Raw genomic sequence first — 26,370 nt, 5'->3', positions numbered from 1 at the left:
TGCCCTCCCTCTGCAGAGCCACACAGATGGGAACACAGAAGGTAAGTTCCCTGTGGAATTCTGAAACCAGCTTTTGCTCTGGGCAGCCCTGCCTTCCTTGGCTGGCTCCATGCACTGACAGGGACCACACGATAAATGTCGAGGGACTCCCTGAGGGACGTCTTCTTATCATATCATTAGGAAAACAGGTTCCCCAGCCAAACATCACCTGCAATCATCCTTAGGCCCCCTTGCCTCCTCCTGGGAATTGACTTGTAGCAAGGGCTGGATTCTCCTCTGTCTCCAGGCCGCCTCTATGTATGTAGCTGGGCAGGGCACCATAATACGTTTATTACACAGAGATTGAGATGATAACATTACTTATGCTTTTCTCTTCTAACAAGAGGTGATAAAACCTTTATGATACCTCTAGCCCGCATATCCCTGTTCGGTTTCCGTGTTATTCTTGCCTTTCCTGACTCCTCCTGACTTTCCTCTATTAAGTACATCGAGTACTAAGAACTCAGAGCTCATTTGGTACAGAGAGAAACTCAATTATATCCACCAGCAGAGTGTAAAAGGAATGGAAGTTTGAGATATGTTTATAGGTTACAGCCTCTAAGTGGAAACTTGCCAATTTTCACTCCAGCAATCTATAGGAATGCTCAGGAGGATGTAGGCTAAGTCCAGGGGAACCATTCCAAATGGGAAACCCTCTCTAAGAGGATTTATAGTAATGCAAATGTTAAAGTTAGCTCCAAGTTAAATGAAACTAATTGGACCCTGTAGAGCAGAGTTTGTAAACCGAGGGCCCAACGCCCTACCTAGGCCACAGATGAGTCAGTCTCCTTTTGCCTGCGGTTCAGCCACCCAGGTTTTAAAAAAAAAAAAAAAATTGGTATCCGAAATTTTGAAAATCAGATTTGAAATGAAAATATTGATTGTGTATGTGTGAGGGGTTGGGGGGAGACAGAGAGACAGAGAGAGAATTGCATGCTCTATCTACAATGGGTCTGCATCCATGGATGGTGTCCGGGCCTCTTCTTTCAAGATACTCACTGCTTGGACTGATGCAAATGTCAAAATGACCTCTAGCTTGAATGAAATCAGATGGATCCTTTAGAAGATACTCCTGGCTTGTAGGAGTCCAGTTGTCAAAGTTTCTTCTAGCTGAAAATGTACCCAAACTAATCCTTTAGAAAGAGCTCATGAGTCATGCAGACTCTGAGGAGCTATGGTGTCAACTCTGAAAAGCATCAAAAGGACAAATTCACCTCAGTCGGGTTTTGTTTATTGGGCTCAGTTCATGTCAGAGCTGAGGGTCCCACTGGCTTTGAATGGCCTTAGGCTGGGAAAGAGCAGCTGACATGGAGAGAATTGTCCTTTTGTCTCTCCTCTTGAGTGGCTCTTTTATGGTGGACAAAGGGGAAGCCCAGAAAGGCCCAGATGGAAAGGAGAATTGTAACCAGGTCTCGGGCAGTTAGGGAGTGAATGTGAGCCTTATGCGAAAGCCCTGCGATGGGCAGAAAACGTGAGTTGAGAGAATATGACGCGGAGTGTGCTGGGAAGTGTCTGCCCAGGAGCCAAAGAGCCTGAGTTAGATACTCTGTCGAGCCCCTGAGGTGCTTCGTGAGTTTGAGCCAAACCCTTCCTCTTCTGGGCTTTAGACCCCCATTTGCAAAATGGGGATTGGTCTAGATAAGTACTAGAAACCTTTCAAAGATCCTTATCCTAGAGAAAGAACCAGCACACATAGTGGAGGAAAGGTACAGACTGAAAGCCAAGTCTATAGGAAGGGGTTAGCTAAGGGTAGCCCCACCGTCCACTCTGAATTTACAGCAACCACACTGAATTATTCTCACTGCCTGCTCCGTTGGGCCTCTGCTATGGAGCTCCGCGATACATCCCCCCGCCTCATCTCTTTCCCTCTCCCCTCCCTGACTCTGTTCCAGCCGCATGGACTTCGTGTTCTGGGAGAATGCCCAGTATAAGCCTGGGAGGGTGCCGTCCATCTCAAGGCTCACTTCCTCCTCCTTGAAACCTTCCAGCCATCCTTCCCCTTCCACCATCATACACACACACCCCCACACCCAGAGTCAGCTGGCTTTGGGATTCACAGCCCAGCTCTGCCATTTACCGTGAGCACCACCCAGTTCGTGAGGATGGCAGGGCCAGACACTCAGTGTCCCAAGTCTTTCCACCAAGTCACTGGACCGCCTACTGCGCCAGGGGCCCATCTGAGTCACCAGTGTGACCACAGGCAGGTTACTCGACCTCTCTGAGTCTCCATTTCCACGCCCAGGAAAGGAGGATGAAAATCCTATTTATTTCGTAGTGTTGAGAGAATTAACAAGGTGAGCATACTAACTAAGCACGTGATGCCGTGCCTGGTACCTGGTCAGCGCACAGCAGGTGTTTTCTTTTCCTTTGGAGATAAGGCTGCATCCTGTTTGTGCTGGCTTAGAGCCCGTGCCAGAGCTGGGGACATAGCACGATGCTCTCTAGGAGCCTTGTGACTTTAAGCTTGGGTCCACGCTCCCTGATTAGTTCAGTAATTTGGGGCCGGAGCTTCCCTGAGCCTCGGTTTGGCCTTCTAAGAAATGGAAATGGCTTTACCTGGCTTTCAGACAGCTGCTGTCTGCATCACTCTCTGGGGCTCATGAGTGGGAGTGGGTGGGGCGGGGTGTCTCTCGACACCAGAGGAAGCACTAAGCAAATGTGAGCTCTCTATTATTATTCCAAACACCAACAGCTTTCCTCCAGCCCAGAGCCACTGCTGCCCCACAACAGTGGCCCAGATGTCGCCAACATCTGTCTGCTTCCTGGGCCTTTTGTGGGAGGGAGGGAACAAAGGAGCCAGGCAGGATCATATTCTAGGGATGTGTGGACAGGTTTCCTTAACTCCTCCTGCCGCCCCTCCCCCACACGGAATTGCCTGGGGAGGAGGGGCCACATTCCATTCATCTCTGCGCACCACCCCTGCCCAATGCCTGAATTTTTGGAGAAGCTTAGGGAGCACTGGCTGCAATCAGCTGTAGGGACTCAGGGCTGCCTTTTGCCTCTGGGGTGAGGCTGTCAGCCAAGAATGGCAGGGGCTCTTGGTTACCCAAGTGGAAATATGTTGAGCTTGGGATTCAGGAATCCTGAGTCTGCTGCTACTTTGCTGTGTGACCTTGGGCAAGGTAGTTACATAACAGTCTGGGCCTCTGTTTTCACATTGGTAAAGTGGTGCTCCTAAGGTTCTAGGAAGAATACCCTGCCTGATGGCTGAATATTGTGGCACATCCTACAGCTGGGAAAGCCTGGACAAAGTTTAATATCTGCGTGTGGATAGAGCATCATTCTTTCTTCCTTTTTGTTTGTTTCTACGTGAGAGGGTGGTAGCTTGGAGAGTAATAGTCAGTGTTTTTGAGTTGCTACTGAGTGCCGGGAACTTCACCCACACTAGTTCATTTAATCTTTACGGCATCCTTGGAGGTGAGCACCAGCATCCCTGTTTTGCTAGTGAGTAAACAGCATCAGAGAAGAGAATTCACTCTCCTAAGTCACTAGGCTAGTCAGAGAAAAAGTCATCCAGAATCCCTTCCCGGGGTCTACACTACCAAGAAGTAATGAGTTTCGCCTCACTGAAGGGCGTTGGGAAGACCTTAAGCCACAGGCTGGCCAGAGCCAGACATGTGGGCTGTGGCTTTATCAGGTCATAGACCCATGAGACGTTTACCACTGGGAAGACCCTTGCAGCCCACCTGGTACAATCACCTCTTTTCTAGATGAGGAAACTGAGGCTCTTACAGGGGCAAGGACCTGACCAGTGTATTTATAAGCTTCCCCAGGGCAGGCGACCAGGGGTTTGAATTCCGACTCCGTCAACTACATCCCAGATGACCCACTGGAGACAGAAGGACCTGCCTTTAGTTCCCTGGAAATGCTATTTCATGCTCTGAGACTCACCTTACTCACCTGCAAAACTGGTCCAAAAGTACATTTTCTCCCAGTTGCACAGGTCTGCCAACTGCAGGGCCAAACCTGGGACTAGAGGCATGAGTGCCTCACTCACTGTGGACGTAAGCTTTAAAGGGTTGCCAAAAACTCAGGAATGCGTTAACCTTGATTTTTAAAAATATTGTATTAAAGGATTATTTATCTTGGTTTGTGGGTTTTTTGGCTCCCTTGTAAATTTTGCATGCAAGACAAGTGCCTGGCTGGCCTCGCCCTGGTCCCAGCCTGTGACACAGAGTTGCTCAGATGGTGTGATACTATAGCAAAAGGCTTTTTTTTTTTTTTTTTAATTTATTTATTTGACAGAGAGATAGCACAAGTAGGCAGAGCGGCAGGCAGAGAGAAAGGGAGAAGCAGGCTCTCTGCTGAGCAGGGAGCCCGATGCGGGGCTCGATCCCAAGACCCTGGGATCATGACCTGAGCCGAAGGCAGCCGCTTAACTGACTGAGCCACCCAGGCGCCCCTAGCAAAAGGCTTTTAAAGCTCAGTGCTGTGTGCAAGCGACAGGGTGTTAGTGACGGTTTGGTTTGTATGGTTTGCTTGTAGTTACAGCAATACACTTTCAGGAGGGAGAAGATTCTTTTGGAGGGCAGAAGAAACCCTCTCAGATTTTCTACTGGGTCTCACAGATCTGGGTTCTAATGACAAGTCTTCCCCAGACTAGTTTTGTGACCTGGAGCTTAACCTCTTGGAGTTTTCCTATCTGCAAAAACGGGTATATTAACACCATCCTCACAGATCTCCTGTGAGGATGACTCAGTTGGATAACGCATTGAATTGGTCAATGCCAAGGAAGGGCTTAGTGTCTCCTTTTACAAAATGAGGAGCAATTTTGTCTAGTCCTGCTCCATGGAGCCCTAGAAATTTCAGACTCCCAACCTCCACTTGAACTGGAATAGTTCTTTTTTTTATGTTCCTTTTTTTTTCCCATAAACTGGTGCTCAGATAAAAAGTTTTTTTGAAAGATTTTATTTATTTGAGACAGAGAGAGAGAGCAAGACAGAGAGAGCATGAGCAGGGAGGGGGGTGAGCAGCAGAGGGAGAGGGAGAAGCAGACTCCCCGCTGAGCAGGATGAGGGGCTGGATCCCAGGACCCCAGAATCATGACCTGAGCCTAAGGCAGATGCTTAACCGACTGAGCCACCCAGGCGCCCCAGCTTTTTTTTTTTTTTTTTAAAGGAAAATGTCACAAGTGGTGATAAGCATAGCAATGTTGGCTTACCTTAAGATCTCTGAGTTCCTTTCTTCCATTTCCGGCATTTGTAAAGTGAGATTTAAGAGAGATGAGTGTGTCCCTGGTCTTCCCTCCTGCCCCATCTGAGCCTGGTGTTAGGTAGCACATGAGACACATGGCCTGTCCTTCAGCAGGCATTAGCTGGTCCTGAAGGAGAATGGGGAGCTGGGGTCATGGTGCCGTGGCCCGGACACCAGGCATGTCTGTGCTGTCTCTGCTGAGTTACCAGCCTCACCGTCCTGCCCAGTTAGCATCTCTCCCTGCCTGAGACCTCCTTTGCAGGCTGGTTGCGGGCAGCTGGGCAGCATCCTGCCTCCTCTGGTCTGGGAAGACGGTTGGCCCTTCCTCTCGCCCTCAGCCAGGTCACATAGCCCCTGCCTTCTCCTAGAACCTTCCTTCCTGCTGCGAGCCCTTGTGTACCACGTACTGCAAAGACAAGACATTTTTAGCAGGGAGTACTTGGTCCAAATAGAATTATTATAGGGAATTCCAGTTCATAAGACAGATAGAAGCAGCATTTTATAACACTGGAGTCCTCTTATATGTACATTGAAATGTGCATGATTTAACTTATATATATTTTATGACAAGAGATACAGAAACAGAGATAGGAAGTTAGGTCATTTTCCCCACCATTACACTCAATGAACATCTATAATGCAGAGTGAAAACGGATGGGAACATGAAACTCCTGTATTCTTTGGTCAGTCTCAATGCCCACGATTCACAGTCAAGTCCATTCCGCCCTGAGTGCAATTCTCTTGTTCAAATATATCCTTTTCCTTTTTAATCACGGCTCTAAATTCAAGCCAATTATTTTAGGTGCCGAGTTAAATAGTAACAGGGACACTTCAGCTGGATTTGAAGGATAAGCAGAAATGTGTTTAGCAGCTTTCAGTCTTTATGATGCAGGGGTAGTTTTGAGAATATGTTTTAATTTTATGTATGTGCGTGCACACATACACACTCATATATAAATAGCACTACATAATTTTCAAAGGCTCCCCCTGCATCATCTCCTGTGATTCTCCCAACCACCCTGGGAGTCAGGGGAGGTAACTTGTTGCCACTTGACTAGTGAGGAAAGGGAGGCAGTAGGGAGGGAAGTTGAGTGATTTGCCTAAAATCTCATTAAGGGGATTAAGGTCCCAGCACTTGGCTTCCGCTGAGCCTCATACTGGTTTAGGTGCAGCGATTTTTCCACAATATCTTGCTTTTGAACGAGGACCAGTGCTAGAGGGGAACTGGAGACAGGGTGTCCTTCTAGAGTAGAGTAGAAACAACTCCCTAGTTGTTTCTGAAGTCCCATGGCCAGCCTGCTCTGCCTCTAGAAGGACATACAGCCCTGCATCCAGGGGGGCTCTGTGACCAAGACCCAGGGAGCATTAGACTCTGCTCAGACCCCTTAGAAAACTCGCTTGTTGTCAGCAAAAGGAGAGGGGCTCCAGAAACCAGGCACAGACAATGGGAGGGAGGGAATCATGCCAGAGCTTGTTTCTGCACAGAAGAAAGGAGCAAATGTTCAGATCGGAAGGGTCCACAGAGGACCAAACACGATGAATGAGGAACAAAAAGGGAGAGAAAAGCCCACATCAAGATGCCTTGTGGTGCAATTTCAGAACAGTATGAATAAAAGGGAGGGAAGTGTAAAAGCTTTCAGAGAGTGAGAGAAAAAAGCCAAAAAAAAAAAAAAAAAGTTCCACACAAAGGAAGGAGAGACAATGGAGTTTCTCATGAATGCAGAAATAATCACAGAATAATTTACTGAGAACATTCTATGCACCAGGTAGTGGGGATTGGGTTTGCAGAGGCCCCGTATTTTCTCCACCTGAATTCAGAATAACTTGAAAGCTTAGGAAAAGGAGTAAAGCAGATGGACATTGGAATTTTGTCTTTATTATTAAGAAAGATTGGTTTGAAGGACATGGCAAAAAATGGGTACTTCCTCCCTCAGGGTGAGTGCTGGGTACCTGGGGTCTTCCCACATGTGAATCTGTCCCTGTGAAATGGAAGGGGTCAAGGCAGAGATCATGAGGCTGCTTCTGGAGGGCAGCTGGCCCCCAAAATGAAAGGGCAGGAGGGAAGGACAGAGCTATGGAAGCCCAGGTCCTCATTCTCCACTCACCCATCAGAATCGGTTTACCTCGGAGGGAAGAGTAAAGGCAGTGTGGCAGGAGACAGGGTGTTTGAGGAAGTTCACCCTGATCACAAGACACCTGTGGGAGAAATATTTTCCTCCAGCCCTGTTCAGTGACAGACATCATTTGACGCTACAATAAGTACAGTAAATCCCATTACATTAAGTTAGGGCCATTGTGATACCTGTTGAATAGATGAGTAGAAAGAGGCTCCTAGAGGCTTTGATCAGACATGTCCCTTTTGCTGCTACTTTTTTTTTTTTTTTAATTTGAGAGAGAGAATGAGATAGAGAGAGAGAATGAGAGGGGGGAGGGTCAGAGGGAGAAGCAGACTCCCTGCCGAGCAGGGAGCCCGATGCGGGACTCGATCCCGGGACTCCAGGATCATGACCTGAGCCGAAGGCAGTCGCTTAACCAACTGAGCCACCCAGGCGCCCTTGCTGCTACTTTTGTAACAGTGCTTACCTGGGTGGCTTTTGTCACTTTGTTATAGCCCCAAGGACATGGCAGGGCTGGAATTGTACTCCAGCTCTGCCTGACCCCTAACTCCTCTTCAGCACTGCTTCCCAGACTGGGGCTCTTAAAGACAGTGACAATGAAGGAAAGGTGTGCACTGGGCATTAGGTGGGCAGGTGTATACCTGGCTGACCCAGTGGGCAGCCTCAAGGTCTGGATGGAGAACGCAGAAAGAGTTGTGACCACAGTAAAAGAGATCCCTGTGTATGTAATGGGCTGAGGAATTAGATATGCCCACCAGCTGGGGTCCTCGAAAAAGAACCACTTTTTCCTCTCGTTCCTTCTACTCCCACCTCCTCTCCCCTCCCCACTTTGTACTCTCATCCCTTTTTCATTCTCTTCCTAAATCCTTGGCTACATGGATTTCTTCAGTGATGAGGACCTCCCTCCCCTCCCACTCCTCCAAATTTCCTCCAAAATTCACTCTCATTTTGGATTTTAAATCAGTTCAAGCCAGTATATTGATTACTTTGTTTTATCGACAAAAACATATGAGGTAGACTTACTTATCAGCCACATTTTCTAAATGCAGAATAAAATAATTTGTCTAAGGCCACACAATTGGAAGAGTAGTCCTAGGATTTAAACTCAGATTTGGTGGATTCAGACTCTGAGCTTTCACCAGTGTTGGGGAGGGGAAAGTTTCCCCTTACTGCTCCTGATTCTTTCAGGTGGCCTAATAATTAATTAGATTAATAGAAAAAAGAAAAACAAATTTAATTTCTTATATGCGGGGGACCCAAAAATAGGAGACCCAAGAAATGACCAAAACAGGCTGTTTGTAAACTTTTAGACAAACAGTAAATTTGTGAAGACCTGACAACTAAAAAGACAGGCTTGGGTACTAATTAGTAAAGAAACTAAGCATAATTTTATGGGTTTTTTGTTTTGTTTTGTTTTGTTTTTTTACATTGCCTTCTTGGCCCTGAATTCCCTATCTCTGGTGTTAGGGATGTCTCTCTACTTCCTGGTGTAGGGAGGGTACCTTTCTCATGGGAGATTTATTTTCTGCTTTTAGGGGGACAGAGAGGAGGGTCAGAATGTCCTTGTGCCACCTGTTTCTCAAGTAACTTTAATTAAAAAAAACTCAATATCCAGAGTGGCATATTCTGGGGTGGTCTGCCCTGAACCTTATCACCAAAAGGCTAAAGTGGCATATATAAAAGAGGGAAAAGAAAGAGGTCAATCAGGGATACTCTTCTGCTCCATATCAACCCATATGTCAATCACTAGGTCAGCTTCACCAAGCCTAGCTGTTGGTAAGGTCCCCTGCAGCTGATCCGGTAGGGCTCAGTAAAGCCAGAAACAAGTATTTTTAATGAGCATCCCCAGGGGATTCTTAGGATCAGGCAGGTTTGGGAAACATCTCTGTCTTCGTCTGTTCAGGAGGCTATCACAAAATACCCCAGGCTGGGTGGCTTATAAGCAGGAGAAATTTATTTCTCAGGCATGGAGGCTGGAAGTTGGAGATCAGGGTGTCTGCGTGCTCAGGTGAGGGCCCTGTTGGGGATTGAAGATGTCTTGTTGTATGCTCATGGTGGAAACAGTGAGCTAGCTCTGCGGCCTTTTACATAAGGGCACGGATCCCATTCATGAGGGTTCCACCTCATGGCCTCATCACCTGTGATGGGCCCCGCTTCCTCATACCATCACTTTGGACATTAGTTTTGGGACATACGAATTTTGGGTGGACACCAACATTCAGACCACAGCAGTGTGGTTGGGCCACACAGGGTGGTGGGAAAGGGCGTGATCATCTCTATCTGGGAGAGTCAAGAAGGAGGTATGCAAGCTATGTCTTAAGAGGTGAGTTGAGTTTGCTGTGACAGGAAGTGGTTTTTTGTTTTGTTATTTGTTTTTTCTTGTTTTTAAAGATTTTATTTATTTATTGGAGAGCGAGAGCACAAGCAGGGGGAGCGGCAGAGGGAGAGGGAGAAGCAGGCTTCTGGGACCTTCCCAGGACCCTGAGATCATGACCTGAACTGAAAGCAGACACTTAACCGACTGAGCCACCCAGGCACCCCGGTTTTTGTTTTGTTTTGTTTTCAGTCCACAGGTATCTTCCTGTCATTTCTCCTCGTTGTTCAGATGCCGCCTCCCACATTGCATGCAGTGTTTGTGTCCTCTGCCTCAGCGCAGCCATGCAGGGAAAGGAAAAGAGATCTTGCTACTCTCTCTTAGTCCTTTTCTTTCCTGGCTGAATTTTTTCGGTTCATGTACAATGTATTATCTCAGAGACTCATGACTCTAAATAATGGACCTTAGATATCCTTCTAGGTCTAGTTGGTTGAATAGTATCCCCCCAAATTCATCTTCACTGGACCCTCAGAAGGGAAACTTATTTGGAAACCGGGTCTTTGTAGATGTAATTAGTTAAGGATCTCAAGATGAAATCATCCCAGACTTAGGGTATGCTGTACATCCGGTGGCTGGTGCCCTCATAAGAAGAAAAGAGGACCCAAAGAGGCACAGGGAGAAGAAGGTGATGTAAAGACTCACGCAGACTACTGGGTGTTTACCCCAAAGATACAAATGTAGGGATCCGAAGGGGCACGTGCACCCCAATGTTTATAGCAGCAATGTCCACAATATCCAAACTGTGGAAAGAGCCTGGATGTCCATCGACAGATGAATGGATAAAGAAGAGGTGGTATATATAGACAATGGAATATTACGCAGCCATCAAAAAGAATGAAATCTTGCCATTTGCAATGACGTGGATGGAACTGGAGGGTATTATGCTGAGCGAAATAAGTCAATCAGAGAAAGACAAGTATCATATGATCTCACTGATATGAGGAATTTGAGAAACAAGACAGAGGATCATAGGGGAAGAGAGGAAAAAATGAAACGATGAAACCAGAGAGGGAGACAAACCGTAAGAGACTCTTAATCTCAGGAAACAAACTGAGGGTTGCTGGAGTGGAGGGGGTGGGAGGGATGGGGTGGCTGGGTGATGGACATTGGGGAGGGTATGTGCTATGGTGAGTGCTGTGAATTGTGTAAGACTGATGAATCATAGACCTGTACCCCTGAAACAAATGATACATTATATGTTAATAAAACAATTAAAAAAAAAGAATTCACACAGAGATTGGAATGATGCTGTCACATGCCATGGAATCTCAGGAGCCACCACATACTGGGAGACGCAAGGAAGGATTCCTCCCTAGAGCCCTGGGAGGGAGTGTGGCTCTGCAGACACCTTGATTTTATTTTATTTTTTGTTTGTTTGTTTGCTTTTCGTTTGGTTGTTTTGTTTTGTTTTTAAAGATGTTATTTATTTGACAGAGAGAGACACAGCGAGAGAGGGAACACAAGCAGGGGGAGTGGGAGAGGGAGAAGCAGGCTTCCTACGGATCAGGGAGCCCGATGCGGGGCTTGATCCCAGGACCCTGGGATCATGACCTGAGCCGAAGGCAGATGCTTAATGACTGAGCCACCCATGTGCCCCCAGACACCTTGATTTTAGACTCCTGGCTTCCTGAACTATGAGAGAACAACTTTTTCTTGTCTTAAGGCACCCAGTTTGTGGTGATGTTGATGGCAGACCTAGGAAGCAAATGCCCCCAGCTTCTTTGGAGGTCCAGATTCAGAAACAAGGACTTTCTCTGGGACAGACCCTCTCCCACCTCTACCTGTTCTTCCAGAACATTCTGACTGGTTCAAAATGCACAGGGTTGTGCTTGAGCCTAGGCCCCTCACCAGTATGGGCAGCAGGTGGCTGTATGACATGGGCATTTAGTCCAGCAGCTACAGGAGTAAGTTGAACTTCATCTAAGTCATCTCCCAGACCCCAGCCTTGCGGCTTCAGGCTCTCACCTCAAATGATATGTCGTCGTGGCTGGCTCGCCTGGGGGAGCTATCACTGACCCCTTTAGGCTACAGTACGCTGAGGCTTTGGGTCCCTGTACTCTCCCCAGACTTAAGCTAAGCTGGGACTGGATCTGAGGGTGTAGACACAGAATCTAAGGGGTGGGGGGAAGCAGGACCTAGAGAGCCACCTTGGGGCAGCGCAGCTTGTGACAGCGAGGTCTCAGGGAACAGATTTTGAGGTGTTTAGCACTCGTGGTGGGGCGGGGCAGGTTATTGGTGGTGCAATTAGAATGTTCCCTGAACAAGGAAAGAAAGCATTGGCACCTAACAGCTCCTTTTGCTGCCTGGACCCTGGGATGCCTAAGGTGTTGGCTAGGGTGGAGGGCGTCTCAGAGGTGACTAAGGGTGAGGTAGTAGGTATCTGCTGACTTGGGGTACTCAGGAAATGCTGAATTCCATGTTTCCAGAAAACTCCAGGTGACATGGGGCGGGAAGGTGACAAGGGGGATGGTAAATCCTCCCAGGTCAGCCTCTGGTGGGCACAGCAAGGACACTGAGCAGCTTTTGCTTCCGGCTCCTGCCACGGCCCGGAGCAGCCTCCAGTTGAGGCGTCTCTCTCTTCCCTCGTCTTGGCTTGGCATCTTGTGCTTGACTCTCTGCCCTTAGTAACTAACTTTCCTGGGGTTTTCCTGATCAAGCCCAGTAGGGGAGATCCCAAGGCCATCCCGACACGCCTGCAAGACAATTGACAATTCCATCGCCAGCGCTGGGAAATGGCAGCAAAACAGTGCCTCTAAAAGACCCCTATTGTGTGACTTGTAATAAGTTTCGAAGAAGCTTGATGAAAACCGGTGGAAGCATCAGAAATAGCAGAAAGCCTCTGGATTTGCAGTGTGGCTTTTTGCGACTTCAGTTATTGTCCGCCTGAATTACCACTGGTTGGTTTCTTCCCTCTCTTTTTCAGTGCTTCTACTAAGCACCAATACCTATCAGTAAAATCACTCGGCAGCATATAATGTTCTCTCATAAATCTGATTCTCAGTGGGGTCCTTCATAAAGAGGCAGAGACACCTGTTGTCTTGATCACTTTAAAGCCGGGATTTAAAATTCTGAGATTCAGAAAGGCAGAGTGGCTGGCCCAGGGCTGCCCAGCTCAGCAGGGACAGCCAGGATTTGCACCAGATGCAGTGTTTTTCGAGCTACATCCTGGATGCTCCCTTTCCTGTAACGTCCTATCATTTCCATCCAGACACGAGAATGGGAACAGCTAATAGATACAGCTATCAATTTGCTTTCTGTGGAAGGTGATTGTGCACAAATAGTTGGGTCAGACATCCCCTCACCCTTTTGCTTTCTGGGTCAGTGTCTCTTCAATATTTACAAAAAGAATAAATGAGTAAAGAAATTTGGAATTGAGACCCACTTTTCTCCTCTGCCCCAGTGGTGGAGAGAAGCAGCCAGACATTTAACCAGATTTGCCTCCTAATTACTTCTAAAACAAGTACCCCTTCCCAGGGCCCAGGGGGGACTAATGGCAGGGTGTGTGTGTGTGTGTGTGTGTTCACTAAGTGTCTTCCAATCTCCTGGCTGTGGAGCAGGATTCCAAGACGATTGACCCTTAGGGGTTACCAAGTCATTTGGGGAGATATGTATCCATCCATCCATCCAAAAACCATTTAGTAAACTATTAGTGGTGTTTAAATAGTTAAATAGTAAAACTATTTAGTAAACACCAACAAAGCCGTAAGTTGTTTTGTTGATGATAAATAAACAAAACAGAGGTTCTGCCTTATGGAAGTTCTAGTCCATTAGAACCATAAACAAGGTTAACACATCAATGTTAATATAACAGTAGAGAGAAGAAAGTGGTATAAATAAAGTTAAAACAAGGAAAAGAGATAGGTCTGTGTTGGAGCCAAGAGTAAGGGGAACTGTCCAGAGGGAAGTCTTCTCAGATGAAGCTGTGTCTTAGTGTTAGAACAGCACCCCCACCCTGCCCCCACACTAAACTTCCCCCTCCATGATTTCCCAAGAAGCCAGCTCACTTTGGAAGTTTGCTGCCTGTATGAAAGCTATTTTCCATGAGTTAAGGATTAACTGGGCTCTTGGAGTCTTAGCTCTCCTTCCCATCTCAGAAGGTTGAGTTGTTGGGCACAGTGGCTTATAGTGGGCACCGTATCAGGGATCTCTCCAGGGATCTCTTCTTGGATCCTGTGCATCTGCAACACATTCCCAGAGAATAATGCCCCGAGCAGAGAATACAGGTTCTATATACTGCCAACTCTAGGGACACACGGAGGGTCTCAGTATTATTACAACAGTCTGCTGCAGACTGACTTTGGATTCTGGAACCTTGGGCAAAGTCACCTCTTGGAGGTTCACTTCCTTCATCTGTTAACTGAAGAATGCTGAGCTCTCATATAGCTGCTCTGGCCACCTTGTTTAGAAATATGTGTGAGGACCTGGGAGCATCCTGCACACTTCTTTCTTCTTCTCTGTAAAGGGGCAGGGCCAGGATTGGGACCAAAATGTTCTGATTTCCTTCTCAGTGTGTTTCCCTCTGCCAGAATGTTTGAAACCACCATTTGTTGACCATGGCTGTGTTCTAGACACTGCACTGAATCCCTTTTGTGCATTGTTTAATCTCACAATAGCTCCATCCAACAAAGACTGCTGTCCTCAGCTTTCCAGGTGAGAAAACTGAGCTCAGGAAAGTGCCGTGACCCACCCAAGGCTCCAGAGCTGGTTGGTGATGCCACAGGTGCTCAGACCCAGGTTCTTCAACGTCAGAGCCTGCATCATCAGCCATCATGCTGTGTAGTTGGTCATCCACTCTGTCGCATTTGGGTGGGGGTGCACCTGATGGGATGGGCCAGCCCACTCCCACACCTTTAAACTTGACTGTATTGGGAATTATAAGGAAATCCTTTTTATTCCCACTTCCTCTATGCTTTGCACTTAGAAGCTTTAAGAAACTCTTTGCTTCTCACTGTGTTTCCCTCTGGCATAGAACTTATTGAACTGTGCATTACAATGATTATCTGCTTACTTATCTGTTTCTACAAACGAGCTGCAAGTTCTTCCAGGCCATATCTGTGTGTTCCTAGATCCAAGCAAGAGGTTTTCACAGGGACAGGGTCTAACAATATGTTACACAGGAACAATGAAGCCAATACCTACTGGGGACTAAATGTTTTCTATAGGTCAAGGGCTGTGTGAGGTCACGTAGATAGATACATCAGTTTACTTAGTTCTCACAACAGACGTCTTTGGTGGGTGGCAGAGGAAGACCTTGAATGGTGGTCTGCCTTCTTCCAGGCGTGCCCTTAACCTGGCAAATGAGTACATCGATGGATGAGTGCAACATTCCTCTCCAGTCATCTGGGTTCATCTGTTGTCTTCATGACCCAAAGAAGAGGAGGAAAATCAATCCTTTTGAAGATGCTTTCTCCCACCCTCTTCATTCATCCATCCTTCAGAGTGGGCTTTCAGACAGAACGTGAGAGGCCACCTGAGGATTTGGAGTAGGGTACCGATTTGTGCTGAATGGCCCCTGTGAATTATCTTCAGTATTCTCGCACACAAATGGAGACTTGCCAAACAGATGGAGGTATATTTCAGCCACCTGTCCTCAGAGAGGAGTTTCTAATGGATTCATTCATTCATTCTTCTCTCCAGTAATTGAGGATCTACTATGTGTCATGAAACATTCAAATTTGTTCAGAAAGAAATAAAACCCAGCCCTTTCCTTCACTGTCTCTCAGTGTGAAAATACAATAAGTGCATCATGAGGCCGACTCCGTGTCGGACCTACCCAGGCTGGGTCTTGTGTACACAGGGGTGGTGGGAAGGTATTGGCAGATGGAAGCAGGAGTCACTGAGGAGTCTGAAAGTTGTGTACTTCACCCAGCTAGAGCGAGAGAGCAGGTTTCAGAAAGGCTTGTTGAGAACTCAGGACCCAGGAGCTGAGGTTAAAGGACTAGACAGAGAAGCAAAGGAGGGGTGTTTCAGGCCAAGTGAGCCGCGTGAGCAAGCACACAGGTGTGTGAGATGGTGGGAGGGACACAGGACATTTAACCCGGCCGTACCTGCGTACACAGTGGCAATTCTAGGCAGGATGTCATGAGAATATGTATTTCATTTGTTCAGGAACGCTTTCAAGTCTGCCTCTGCCTTTCTACTCTAGAAAATTGGAGCTGGAGTTCCTGTCAGAGACCATCCATTCTCACCTGCTCCCCCCAGGGAAGGGAAGGAATGTAGTCAAGGGCTCACGGCTTGGAGCCGGGAGGAGGAGAGCAGGGGTGGTCATGGGAATGCAGCTGGGAAACTGCACAGAGACTCTCTCACAGTATTGTGGAGAAGTGGTGGCCTCACCACTCCTTTGCATTTTATTGTTCAGGAAATAGGTCTTACATCAATCGTAAGGGTGCTAATATTTCCTGAGAGCCATGATTTGCAAGTCACTGCACTCATGTTCCATAATGCAGACGTATTTAATCCTCCACAGACCCTCTCGGCCAGGGCTACTGACCCAATTTACAGATGAGAAAACGGAGGAAACTCAAATCACCTACCCAAAGACGCACGACCGGAAGGTAATACAGCCGTGGCTAAAATCCACTTCTGTCTGACTCACGGGCAAGCGCCACTGTCCCGACGTTCGTTCATTAGCTTTCCCCTTGAAACATTTCCCTAGGATTCAGATCGATCTCTCAGGATTCAGCTTCATTCTGATCTGATCTAAAGATGATTAAGGAAGGTTGATCTGAGTGGGGAATGACTACGTTACAAAGAACTGCTACGTTTTTACTTTATTCCCTTGGCATTATCTTGGGAAATAGTGTTATCTGATAGATACATTATAAGTAGATGACTAGTTTAAAAGAAAAAATGTTTCCTTTTCTATAATGGGATCTCCTTAAATAGGTCACCTTATATCTGTCTAGACACAAAGAGATAGCTATAGATAAATATAGCTAAGTATAGGAACATAAAGATAGGTGTGAGTATATTTTTATACGTATGAATATATACATACGTACACTCGCTTGTATATATAGATATAAATCCTTATCAGTTGTTGTGTGTTTATCTTCTCCTAATTGTTCACACATGTAACTTATCTCTTCATTTGATTATGTGCTGGGATCTTTCATAGCCTTCTGGGAGCTTCCCTAGGAAAAAAATTAACATGGATGTTTCCTCTCTAATCCAATTGCAGAATCCACACAATGGTGTCATTGTTGGCTCCTTCTTCCTTCCCTTTCTTGTTAATCAGACACCAAGTCTTCCCATCCCCTGACATGTCTTGTTTTACCCCAGTCACTAACTGTCCCCTTTAACTGCCCTACCTGCAGGCTGCTTCCTCAATCTCTGTACTATTGACATTTAGGGCCAGATAGTCTTTGTTGTATCAAGCTGTCCTTTTCATGTAGGATGCTTACAGATTCCTTGACCTCTACCCACTAAATACCAGTAGCGCCCTCTCTCCGGTCATGACGACTGAAAATGTCCCCATTACCAAATGTCTTCTGTTGCGGGGGAGGGGAGCAAAATTGAGAACTGCTGTTTTAGGCTATCGTGAACAGCTACCTCGATGGTCTCCTTACTTCCATTCAGTGCAATCTTGCCACCTTATTGCTTAAAAAGAAAAAAAATCTGAGCAACATGAATGCCTAAAGAATGGTCATGCCTTTTGCAATATAGTTCTCATCTTGTTCTCCCTCAAGGTCCAGTGGACATTTCCAGTCGAGATAGTGAGCCTGCAGTTGACTGGATGCTGTCTCAGTTGGGAGGCCTTATGTCATACATTTGCCACCTTGTTGTGTCCTCTCAAGCAAGTTTATGTTCTGAGCCTCACTTTTTCATCTGTGCATCGGGTATAATAATCTAACCAGTAGGGGCGCTAAGTACCAAACACTAATAACTCTAATATAAGGTAGAAAATGCTAAAGCTCCTTAAGTGAAGGTTCAGATGAAGCACCATGGGAGTTCAGAGGATGAAGAGATTTCTTCTGGCTGAGCCTAGAGAGGGGAGATCCCAGCAGAGTTTACCAAGGAAACTGCATTGACATTAGCTTTGAAGTCTGGTGGTATTTGGATGTGTAGATGAGGTGAGGGATAACAATGAGGGTGGCATTCCAAGCAGAAGAAATGACTTGGGTGAAAATATCAGGACATGTAATAGAAACAGTGAGGTCTGATATGTGGTTGGATACCTAGCACTGTGTGCGCTCTGTAGCGTAAGTGCTCATAGGGTTGGCGGCATGGGTGGGTGAAGCATGTATTTTGAGAAAGGTACCTCGAAAGCATATGTTTTGAGACCGGATTATCCAGAAAGGGTGGGGGCCTGATGGACGAGAACCTGTCAAACCACAGGACTTTCCAGCTTATTCAGTGAGGAGGGTTTCTGTATCCAGCTGTGCCTGAGTCATGGGCAAGAAGAGGGACTGAGAACAGTAGGGGAGGGGACAAAGCCTGGTAGATCATCCGGAGTGTATTAAAATGATCACAATGAAAGAATGTGACAACTGGGAGATAGGACAGCCATTGGGTGGAGAGAAAGGGAAGGTGGCAGAAGCTGTGTTGTAGATAACTGTCAGGGTTCACATGATTTCTCAGCAGCTTTGGGGGAATATGGGCTGCACATCCTGCCCCCAATACCATTTTAGAATGATCTGTGAACTTGGTCAAGTCACTTCTCTCTGAATCTCAGTTTTCCTTATCTATAATACCAAAGGTCTGGATTAATTTCCAGTAATCCCTCCATCTTAAACATAGACTGAAGCCCAAAAGGAGACTTCCCAGAGAACTTGGAGCCCTTACCCTCCTAGCTCCGTCGCTCGGCAAATGGTCAGGAGTACACCCAGTGGATCATCAGTCTTCAGCCATCCTGGGGCAGGCTGTCGAGACCAGACCCAAGTGATGAGAAGAGAAGGACATTACTTGGGAGAATATGCATGTTCACAGCTCTGAGGATTAAAGGCCCGTGTTCTTATCACTGCTGAACAGAGTATTATAAATCCAGTCTTAGAATACCAAATCCCCTTGCAGCTTGGCCATTGTGAGGGAATATTAAAAAGGCTGGAGACAGAAATAATCAGTTTCCCAATGACACATTGTCAAATAAAGCATTTCTCACATTATCCCCCCCCCCTTTTTTTTTCTTTCTCTGGCTCCTTCTCCCGTTCCTGGATAGTTAACATGAAAAAATAGATTAAAATGAGGCCGGGCTGAATGGAGTTCTAAGTTTGACTTTTCAGAAGGCTCTCTCAGTAGGGTAGTTTGGGGTACTTTCTATTTTTCATCTTTATATATTTTTCAGTGTTTGATATGGTGTCTGTAAGCAAATCAGCTGGAGGTACTAACATGGGGATGAAGGCAGAGCAGCAGGGAGGGTCCATGTGAGGTTTGATCAGGTGCCTTTGGATGCTGAGGTCAGAGCTGCTATGGGGATGGTATGATTTCTATTTCTCTGGCATGTCTGGTCAAGATTTTAGGCTCCTGGATATTTATTAAGCACCTTCTCTGGGCCAAGTACTGCATCTTAGGCTGAGTAAATGGTGGGGGTAGATGGCAGCTCAGGACCTAGAGTGGGAACACTGTCAACCAAATGACCATATTGTGGAAGTGCAGCAGATGATTGAAAACCACAGGGGCTGTGAGAGGAGATCTCACAGACCAGCCCCAACCTGAAGAGGCCAAGACTCCCTGAGGAAGTGATCTCCGAGCTGAGATGGTTGAGTGAGTTGAGATGAGCAAATGGAGGGGAGTGTATTAGGTTCCTAGGGCTGCCGTAACAAATCACCACAGAGTGGGAGGTTTAAAACAACAAAAATTTATTCCCTCACAGTTCAGGAGGCCAGAAGTCCAAAATCAAGATGTCAGCGGGGTTTGCTTATTCTGGAGGCTGATGGAGAATCTGTCCCATGCCTCCTAATTGCTTCTGTTGGTGACGGGCAATCCTAGGCATTCCTTGGCTTGTGGATGCATCACTGCAATCTCTGTCTCTACCTTTACATGGCCTCCTTCTCCCCTCTCTCTGTGTGTGGCTGGCTGGCTGTTTGTCTGTGCCCTCTACTCTTCTTATGAGGACATCAGTCATTGGATTTAGGGCCCACCCAATCCAGGATGACCTCATCTCAACCAGTTAAAACTGCAGCAACCCTATTTCCAAATAAGATCACATTCTGAGGTTCTGGGTGGACCTGAATTTTGGGAGCGTCATTATTTAAACCATGAAGGGGTGAGAGCACCCTAGGCTGAGGGTGCAGCCAGGGTGGAAGAGCCCCAAGCATCACACTTTGGGGGAATGCTCATTGCTCATTGTGGCTCCAGGACAGGGTATGGGACTTGGGGGGAGCTGGGCCTGAGAAAGAAGCAGACACCTCCTCATGAAGGGCCTTGAGTGCCAGGCAAGGGGTCCTGACATTATTCTGAGGGCCTGGAGAGCCAAGAAAGGGTTTTGAGTAAGGGGGGCGGGTGCAAAAGGATTTGGTTTGGGATAGAGGAATAGAGAGGTTGATACTTGTTGAGTATTTCAGTGCCAGACCTTTTATTTTCTTGTTTAATCCTTGGCATGACTTTTCACATTGGGAACCATCAGAGCATTTTATAGATACGAGCCTGTATGCAGCCCAAGGAGGTAAAATATCACAGCCAGCTTGTCACACACAGCTCGGAGGGAATCCGGGATCCCCACATTGGTCTCTGAGCCCCCAGACACCTGCTTTCCCCATCGTGGCACTCTGCCCTTGACATCCCCACCCTCACCCTTGTCTGGCTCACCGTCAGTAACAGAACAAGAGGAGTGGGCTGATCCTGCTCTAGAGAGACTTCTAGTAGGGAAGGTTCCATTAGGGACAGGGACGCCCGTTGCTCCTGCCGTCGTCTCTTTCCCACTTCCTCCCTGACAGCTTAGTGAAATCCTCAGATCTGTAAGAAAAAGGTAAAACTGTTCACCCCAAGACCTGTGATGCTCACAGTCTCACACAAACCAACCCCTAAGTAACAGACTGGCATTTTTATTTCTGGAAATCGCTGCCACTTCTCCAACCTTGTTTGTCTTGGACTGCCCAAAAGTGAACACAGTCCAAATCGGATTTGGCATCAGGTCGTCCCTGAGGCCAACAGGGCCTTTGCTCACCACCCCTCCAGCCTTGGCGTCTTCTTAACCTGCTTTCTAAAACTGCACAGCCTTTCCCTGTGTCCTCTCCTCCCTCCTTGGCTTGCTGTGGCCCTATAGTGTTTTCTTCACCTCCAGGGCTCATGTTGGCTCCCGGTGTGCAGACTCACTGGCTGGACACTCTGGCCCTCCTTACCTTCCTGGTGTCATCGCCTGCTTTTCTGTTGGCTTGCTGTTGGTGGAGAAAGACTACCAAGAAATGGGGTACAGCTCTGTGTGTGTGGGCTAGCGCCGGAGCCTGGACCAAGGATCATCTGCAAGGATGCGGATGACAGTTTCTTCTTGCTTCTGCATTAACGTGTCTGCTTTCTTAGGGTGGAATGTCCCACTAGGAATAGAGGTGGCCACATGGTTCTCTCGAGCCTGTGCACAGCACTTCTCAGTTTGTAAGGGCTATCCTGGCAGTGCTCAGGTTTTCTTTGCCCAGCAACCGGGTATAACACATGAATCAGAGCTGATCATAAGTTTACCACGTACCAGGCACTGAGCGTAGCTCTCCACGGCCATGAGCCCACATCTAACCTGTCTCTGTATGGATGCTTGGGACCCAATCTTGTGGATGAGAAAATTGTGATTGGGAGATTCATTCCTTTGTCCAAGGTTGCCCAGCTTCTGTGTGGTAGCATGAGAGTTGACGAAGTCTTTCTGAGCCTTTGACTTTCTGTGCCCCCAACTATGCTCTACTGTTCCAAGTATTGCTAAGTCCAATTTACAGGCGAGTAAGTTGAGGGTCCATAGGAGCCATGCTGAAGCTAGTGCGAAGATCAGCTGCACTACCTTGCATAATGGACCTTCTGGCTTTGTGCCTCAGTTTCCTTACTTCACATAGGACAAAGATACCTCACGTGCACAGTTGTGAAAAGGTAAATGACAGAACACCTGTGAGGTGTCTGGTCCAGATTAAGAAGGATTTGGGTCTCCGGACAAGTTTTGCAGAACAGGCATTGGGGTGCAGAAGGTCAAGCTGTTGATTCATTCATTCCTTCATTTGTTCATGTACATGAGATAGACCCTTGCTGAGGCTGTTGATAGCAGCAGTAGCTAACAATCTGTGAGCGACGGCTGCATCCCCCACATGGCACCAAACACTACACACATCTTACTTAGCCTCACAGTGACCCAGTGAGCTGACACTGTGAATACTGCCCTTATTTAACCAATCACAAAGCCAAGGCTCTGAAAGGGAAAGTGACCTAGAAGGTCACGTAGCCTCTAAGGCGTAGAATCTGGACTAAAATCGTGTCACTCTGAGGCCAGCCCTTAGCCACTATGCCAGATACTGCTGGAGGGTGTCGGAGGCAAAGTGTGGGGCTTCCTGCCTTCCAGGAGCTGCTTATCTGGATTTAGGAGCTGATCCAGGATTGCAGGGGTGACCAGGGAGGGCAGTTTGGATGCAGTGCAGGCAGGGAGGGGCGGTCATGGGTGGAAGTGGACAGTTTGGTTAGGCTTTATCTTTCCCAGGTCATTGTTAATCCTGGGATCTGACCACAGGGTCCAACCCTCATAAACGGGGTGGGCGGGAGGGCCTGAGAATGAAGGGCCCTGAACCAGGCAGGGCCTGACCCTCACAGCCAGTGAAATGCCCAGAAGTATGAAGATAGGCAAGGAGATTTCCCTAAGGATGTCAGTAACCAAAATGAAACACTTTGTGAAGAGCAGCTTTAAGCGTGCCCCTCGAATCCTGGATCTTTCCCATTTTCTCCTCTCCTCCCTGCGGTCTGTGGGAACCATCATGCTATGCAATGAAGCCTTGTGTTCAGATCCCTGCTTTACCACATCCTGGCCTTTTGTACACAGATGGACCTAGGATCAAAACCTGTGTGACTTCAAGCAAATTACTTAACCTCTCTGAACTGCCTTTTCCTCATCTCATCAATAGAACAGACACTACAATCCCATCACATAGAGTTGTCATGAAGATCAAATAGCATGAAGTAGTAAGGAGAGGGCCTGCTATTGTTTTAGCAAGTGTTCTTCTGCCTCCTTTCTCTCTTCACTGTCCTTGCTGTTACCTCTTTCCTTTATACTCCTCCCTCCCTTCCTCTGTCTCCTCCCTTTCTTCTCTGTGGTGGAAAAACTGACAAGTAATACCCTGTCAAACGAGACTTCTAGACACAGAGCAATCGTTATTGTATGTTCTGTGGAGGGAAAAAAGGATCTGTTCTTGTTTTGGGGGGCTCCAAGGGTCAGGAACCATGCACACGCACCCATTTTATATGTATTTGACAGAGTATACACACACACACACACACACACACACACGAGAGAAATGCACGTACTTGTAGATTTACTTGGTTTGTATACTTGTTCTTCAGTTCTGACATCCAGAGGAAGCTTCCTGGGGATTCCACAGCAACTCACTCCTGAAGTCAAGGCAGGGCGGCTGGCCGTACCTGCATGCCTGGGGACCTCTTAGCCCATTTTCCCACCCACTCCGCACCTGCCATGGAGGTGATGAATTCCAGCTTACTGATCCGAGGGCCTTGCAAAAAGAACATGACAGCTTTCTGGTGTAGGCAGCAGGATAGCAGATTATTTTAGTAATTTTAGCGTTCTTCCTGGCCTAAGGAGGTATGCCTAACAGAAGTCACAGCTAGAAACGAGGCTCAGCTTTTGCTCTGTTGCTCACCATGAGTTTCTGGGTCTCTCGATTTCAGCCCCCCCCCCCCCCCATAGAGAGCAATCCTTCCCAACCTTGGAGATTACCCCCAGGGACTCAACACAGCACCCTCCAGTCCCCCAACCACAAAGCACTGTCGGTAAGGGAGAAAAGCAAGGTAACTGAGGGGGGCTACTCGGTTCACTGAAGATGTTTCTGGCACAGAGTGAATAAAATGGAGCGAGGAGAATGCCTACCTATCACCTCCAGCCCTTGGCAGGTGCCATGGGGGATATAGACATGTTTGTAAGTAATCCTGCTCTTAAAGAACTCACAGAAAGGTTATTTCATGAGTCTCATGAATCATGTAACATTGTAAATTGTTCCAAGGTAAGGTATGGGAGGCAGACTCAATTGAATATTTGCCGGTGGGATGTATTAAAGAAAAATAAGCTTCAGTTTACCTTAATGTTCTTATTAAAAGAGCCCTAGAAAGACATGTTTTTTTTTTTTTTATTTAGTCATTTAACAAGTATTTATTTATTTATTTATTTTTAAAAAGATTTTATTTATTTATTTGACAGAGAGAGACAGTGAGAGAGGGAATACAAGAAGGGGGAGTGGGAGAGGGAGAAGCAGGCTTCCCGCTGAGCAGGGAGCCCGATGTGGGGCTAGATCCCAGGACCCTGGGATTATGACCTGAGCCGAAGGCAGATGCTTAATGACTGAGCCACCCAGGCGCCCCCTAACAAATATTTATGAAGCACCTATTTTGTCTCAGGCCCCCTATTGGAAGTCACATATTAGCAGACTAGTGTTTCTGGGACGCCTGGGTGGCTCAGTCGGTTAAGCGTCTGCCTTCAGCTCAGGTCATAATCCTGGGGTCCTGGGATCGAGCCCCTTGTCAGGCTCCCTGCTCAGTGGGGAGCCTGCTTCTCCCTTTCTCTCTCCCTCTGCCTCTCCCCCTGCTCATGCTCTCCCTTTCTCTTTCTCAAATAAATAAATAAAATCTTTAATTAAAAAAAAAGATTAGTGTTTCTGATAATGAAGGAAATACAGACTGTGCAGAAATTATGTTTGACCTTATAATGTTGTCTCATATTTGCAGCAGGTTGGAAAAAAGGCTACCATCTCTTGATCCCTCAGTGGGTTCATTCTAGAGATGAGGAAGCAAAGCTGAGAGAGCGTGAGCAAATGTCCTGGGGTCACTCAGCTGATGGGAGGCAGAGTCGAAATTCAGATACTCACCTGTGTGAAGCCATGGCCCTTAACTCTTCCAGCATTTAGTTGTCTGCGTTGCTCTGACGTGACCATTATCCATCTCACTTGCTCCTCGTGGCAACCTAATGAAGAAGGGAGGGCAGGGATTCTTACTCATCCTTGTACACATGAAAAACAAGGCTCTGAGAAGTCAAGCAGTTGGCCCAAGGTCACACAGTTGGTTTGTGGGTGAGAAAGGTTTGGAAGCAGCATCTCTCTGGCTTTAAAGCTGCGGCTGTCAGTTCCTGAGTCTTTATGAGCCACACCCAGGGATCTGGGCTGGGTGTAGTGGACAGGAAACCCCCCTCTGGCACTCTAGCCCAAAGAACGGTGGCCCATTCGCTTGTCCTTCTTCCCTTCTGCTCCAGGGTGGCCTCATCGCGCTGCTGCTTCTGCTGCTGGTGTTCACTGTGGCTCTGTATGCCCAGCGGCGCTGGCAGAAGCGCCACCGAATCCCCCAGAAGAGCGCGAGCACGGAAGCCACTCATGAGATTCACTACATCCCGTCCGTGCTGCTGGGACCCCAGGCCCGGGAAAGCTTCCGTTCCTCTCGGCTGCAGGCTCACAATTCTGTCATTGGCGTGCCCATCCGGGAGACCCCCATCCTGGATGACTATGACTACGAAGAGGATGAGGACCTACCCCGGCGGGCCAACCACGTCTCCCGGGAGGATGAGTTTGGCAGCCAAGGGACGCACACCCTGGACAGTCTGGGCCGGCCTGGAGAAGAGAAGGGGGACTTTGAGAAGAAAGGTGAGTCTTCCTTGTTACATCCCACCTTCCAGGGGGCCTTTTGGGGAGCTGGGAAGAGGCAGGGAAGCTGGGCGGTTGGAGACACAGGTGGTGTCTTCTGGGCTAAGCCATTCTGGATTTATGGCCAGTCTCTCTGTTGGGTTATCAGAGTTTGTCCTCTCTAGCTCTTCGGTAGTGGTGGGAGAAAGAAGAAAAAAAAGCCAGTGTTCTTGGAGTTTTGAGGAGCATCAGAAGTTATGTAGTTCAATATCCCTCCATTATCTCTTGATTACCTCCCTCGATGGCCTTCTTACTACTCAGATGAGAGAATTTATCTCATTTTCAGACACTGCTGTTAGAAAATTTTTCCGTATATTGCGCTGAAATCTGTTTCCCTGGCCCTTCACATCCACAAAGAAGATGAATCTGAGCTTCCTTCTCTAAGGCAGCTCTCGGAAAATTTGACAAGAGAAAAAAAAGACATCCTGTAACTTCTGGAAATCAACCTAAATAATCCCAGTTTCTTCAGCTAGACTCATGTGATGTAGTTTTCAGACATTTCACCATTCTGGCCACTGTCCTCTAGATGGAGAGTCTAATTTTTCATGTCTTAGAATGTAACACCAGAGCTAACACCCCTCTGCCTCAAGGTGGGAATGTTCCTGTGCTAAGCAAAATGGGACTTTCACCTCCCTTTTCCCAGCTGTTATGCTTCTATTGATGCAGCTTGAGATCATGTTTCATGCCACGGTTGCTGGTTCCTATTGGGCTTTTTGATGACTGAAACCTCTCACCCTTTTCATATGGGCTGTTGCGGAGATCCGTTTCCCGGAAGTTGGTGGACAATGGATTATTTGGACATAAGCACAGAGTGTGTTCATATTTGTCTTTATTTATTTTTTTATTTTTTTTT

General features: G+C 47.3%; 1 protein-coding gene across 4 annotated transcripts in view; it reads left to right on the top strand.

The window, feature by feature from the left end:
• The window catches only part of ASTN2 (astrotactin 2), an 837,042-nt gene that overhangs the window by 167,881 nt on the left and 642,791 nt on the right, over positions 1 to 26,370 (top strand). For all 4 annotated transcript variants that reach the window (XM_081803478.1, XM_081803479.1, XM_081803480.1 and 1 more), the window contains exon 3: positions 25,094 to 25,478. In XM_081803478.1, the coding sequence (XP_081659604.1) occupies positions 25,094 to 25,478 (385 nt within the window). The remainder of the gene's footprint in view (positions 1 to 25,093; positions 25,479 to 26,370) is intronic.

This window comes from Leptonychotes weddellii, chromosome 14, assembly GCF_054177405.1.
Source record: "Leptonychotes weddellii isolate Sample4059 chromosome 14, ASM5417740v2, whole genome shotgun sequence".
Taxonomy (NCBI): Eukaryota; Metazoa; Chordata; class Mammalia; order Carnivora; family Phocidae; genus Leptonychotes; species Leptonychotes weddellii.
This window is presented reverse-complemented; position numbering and strand designations above follow the sequence as displayed.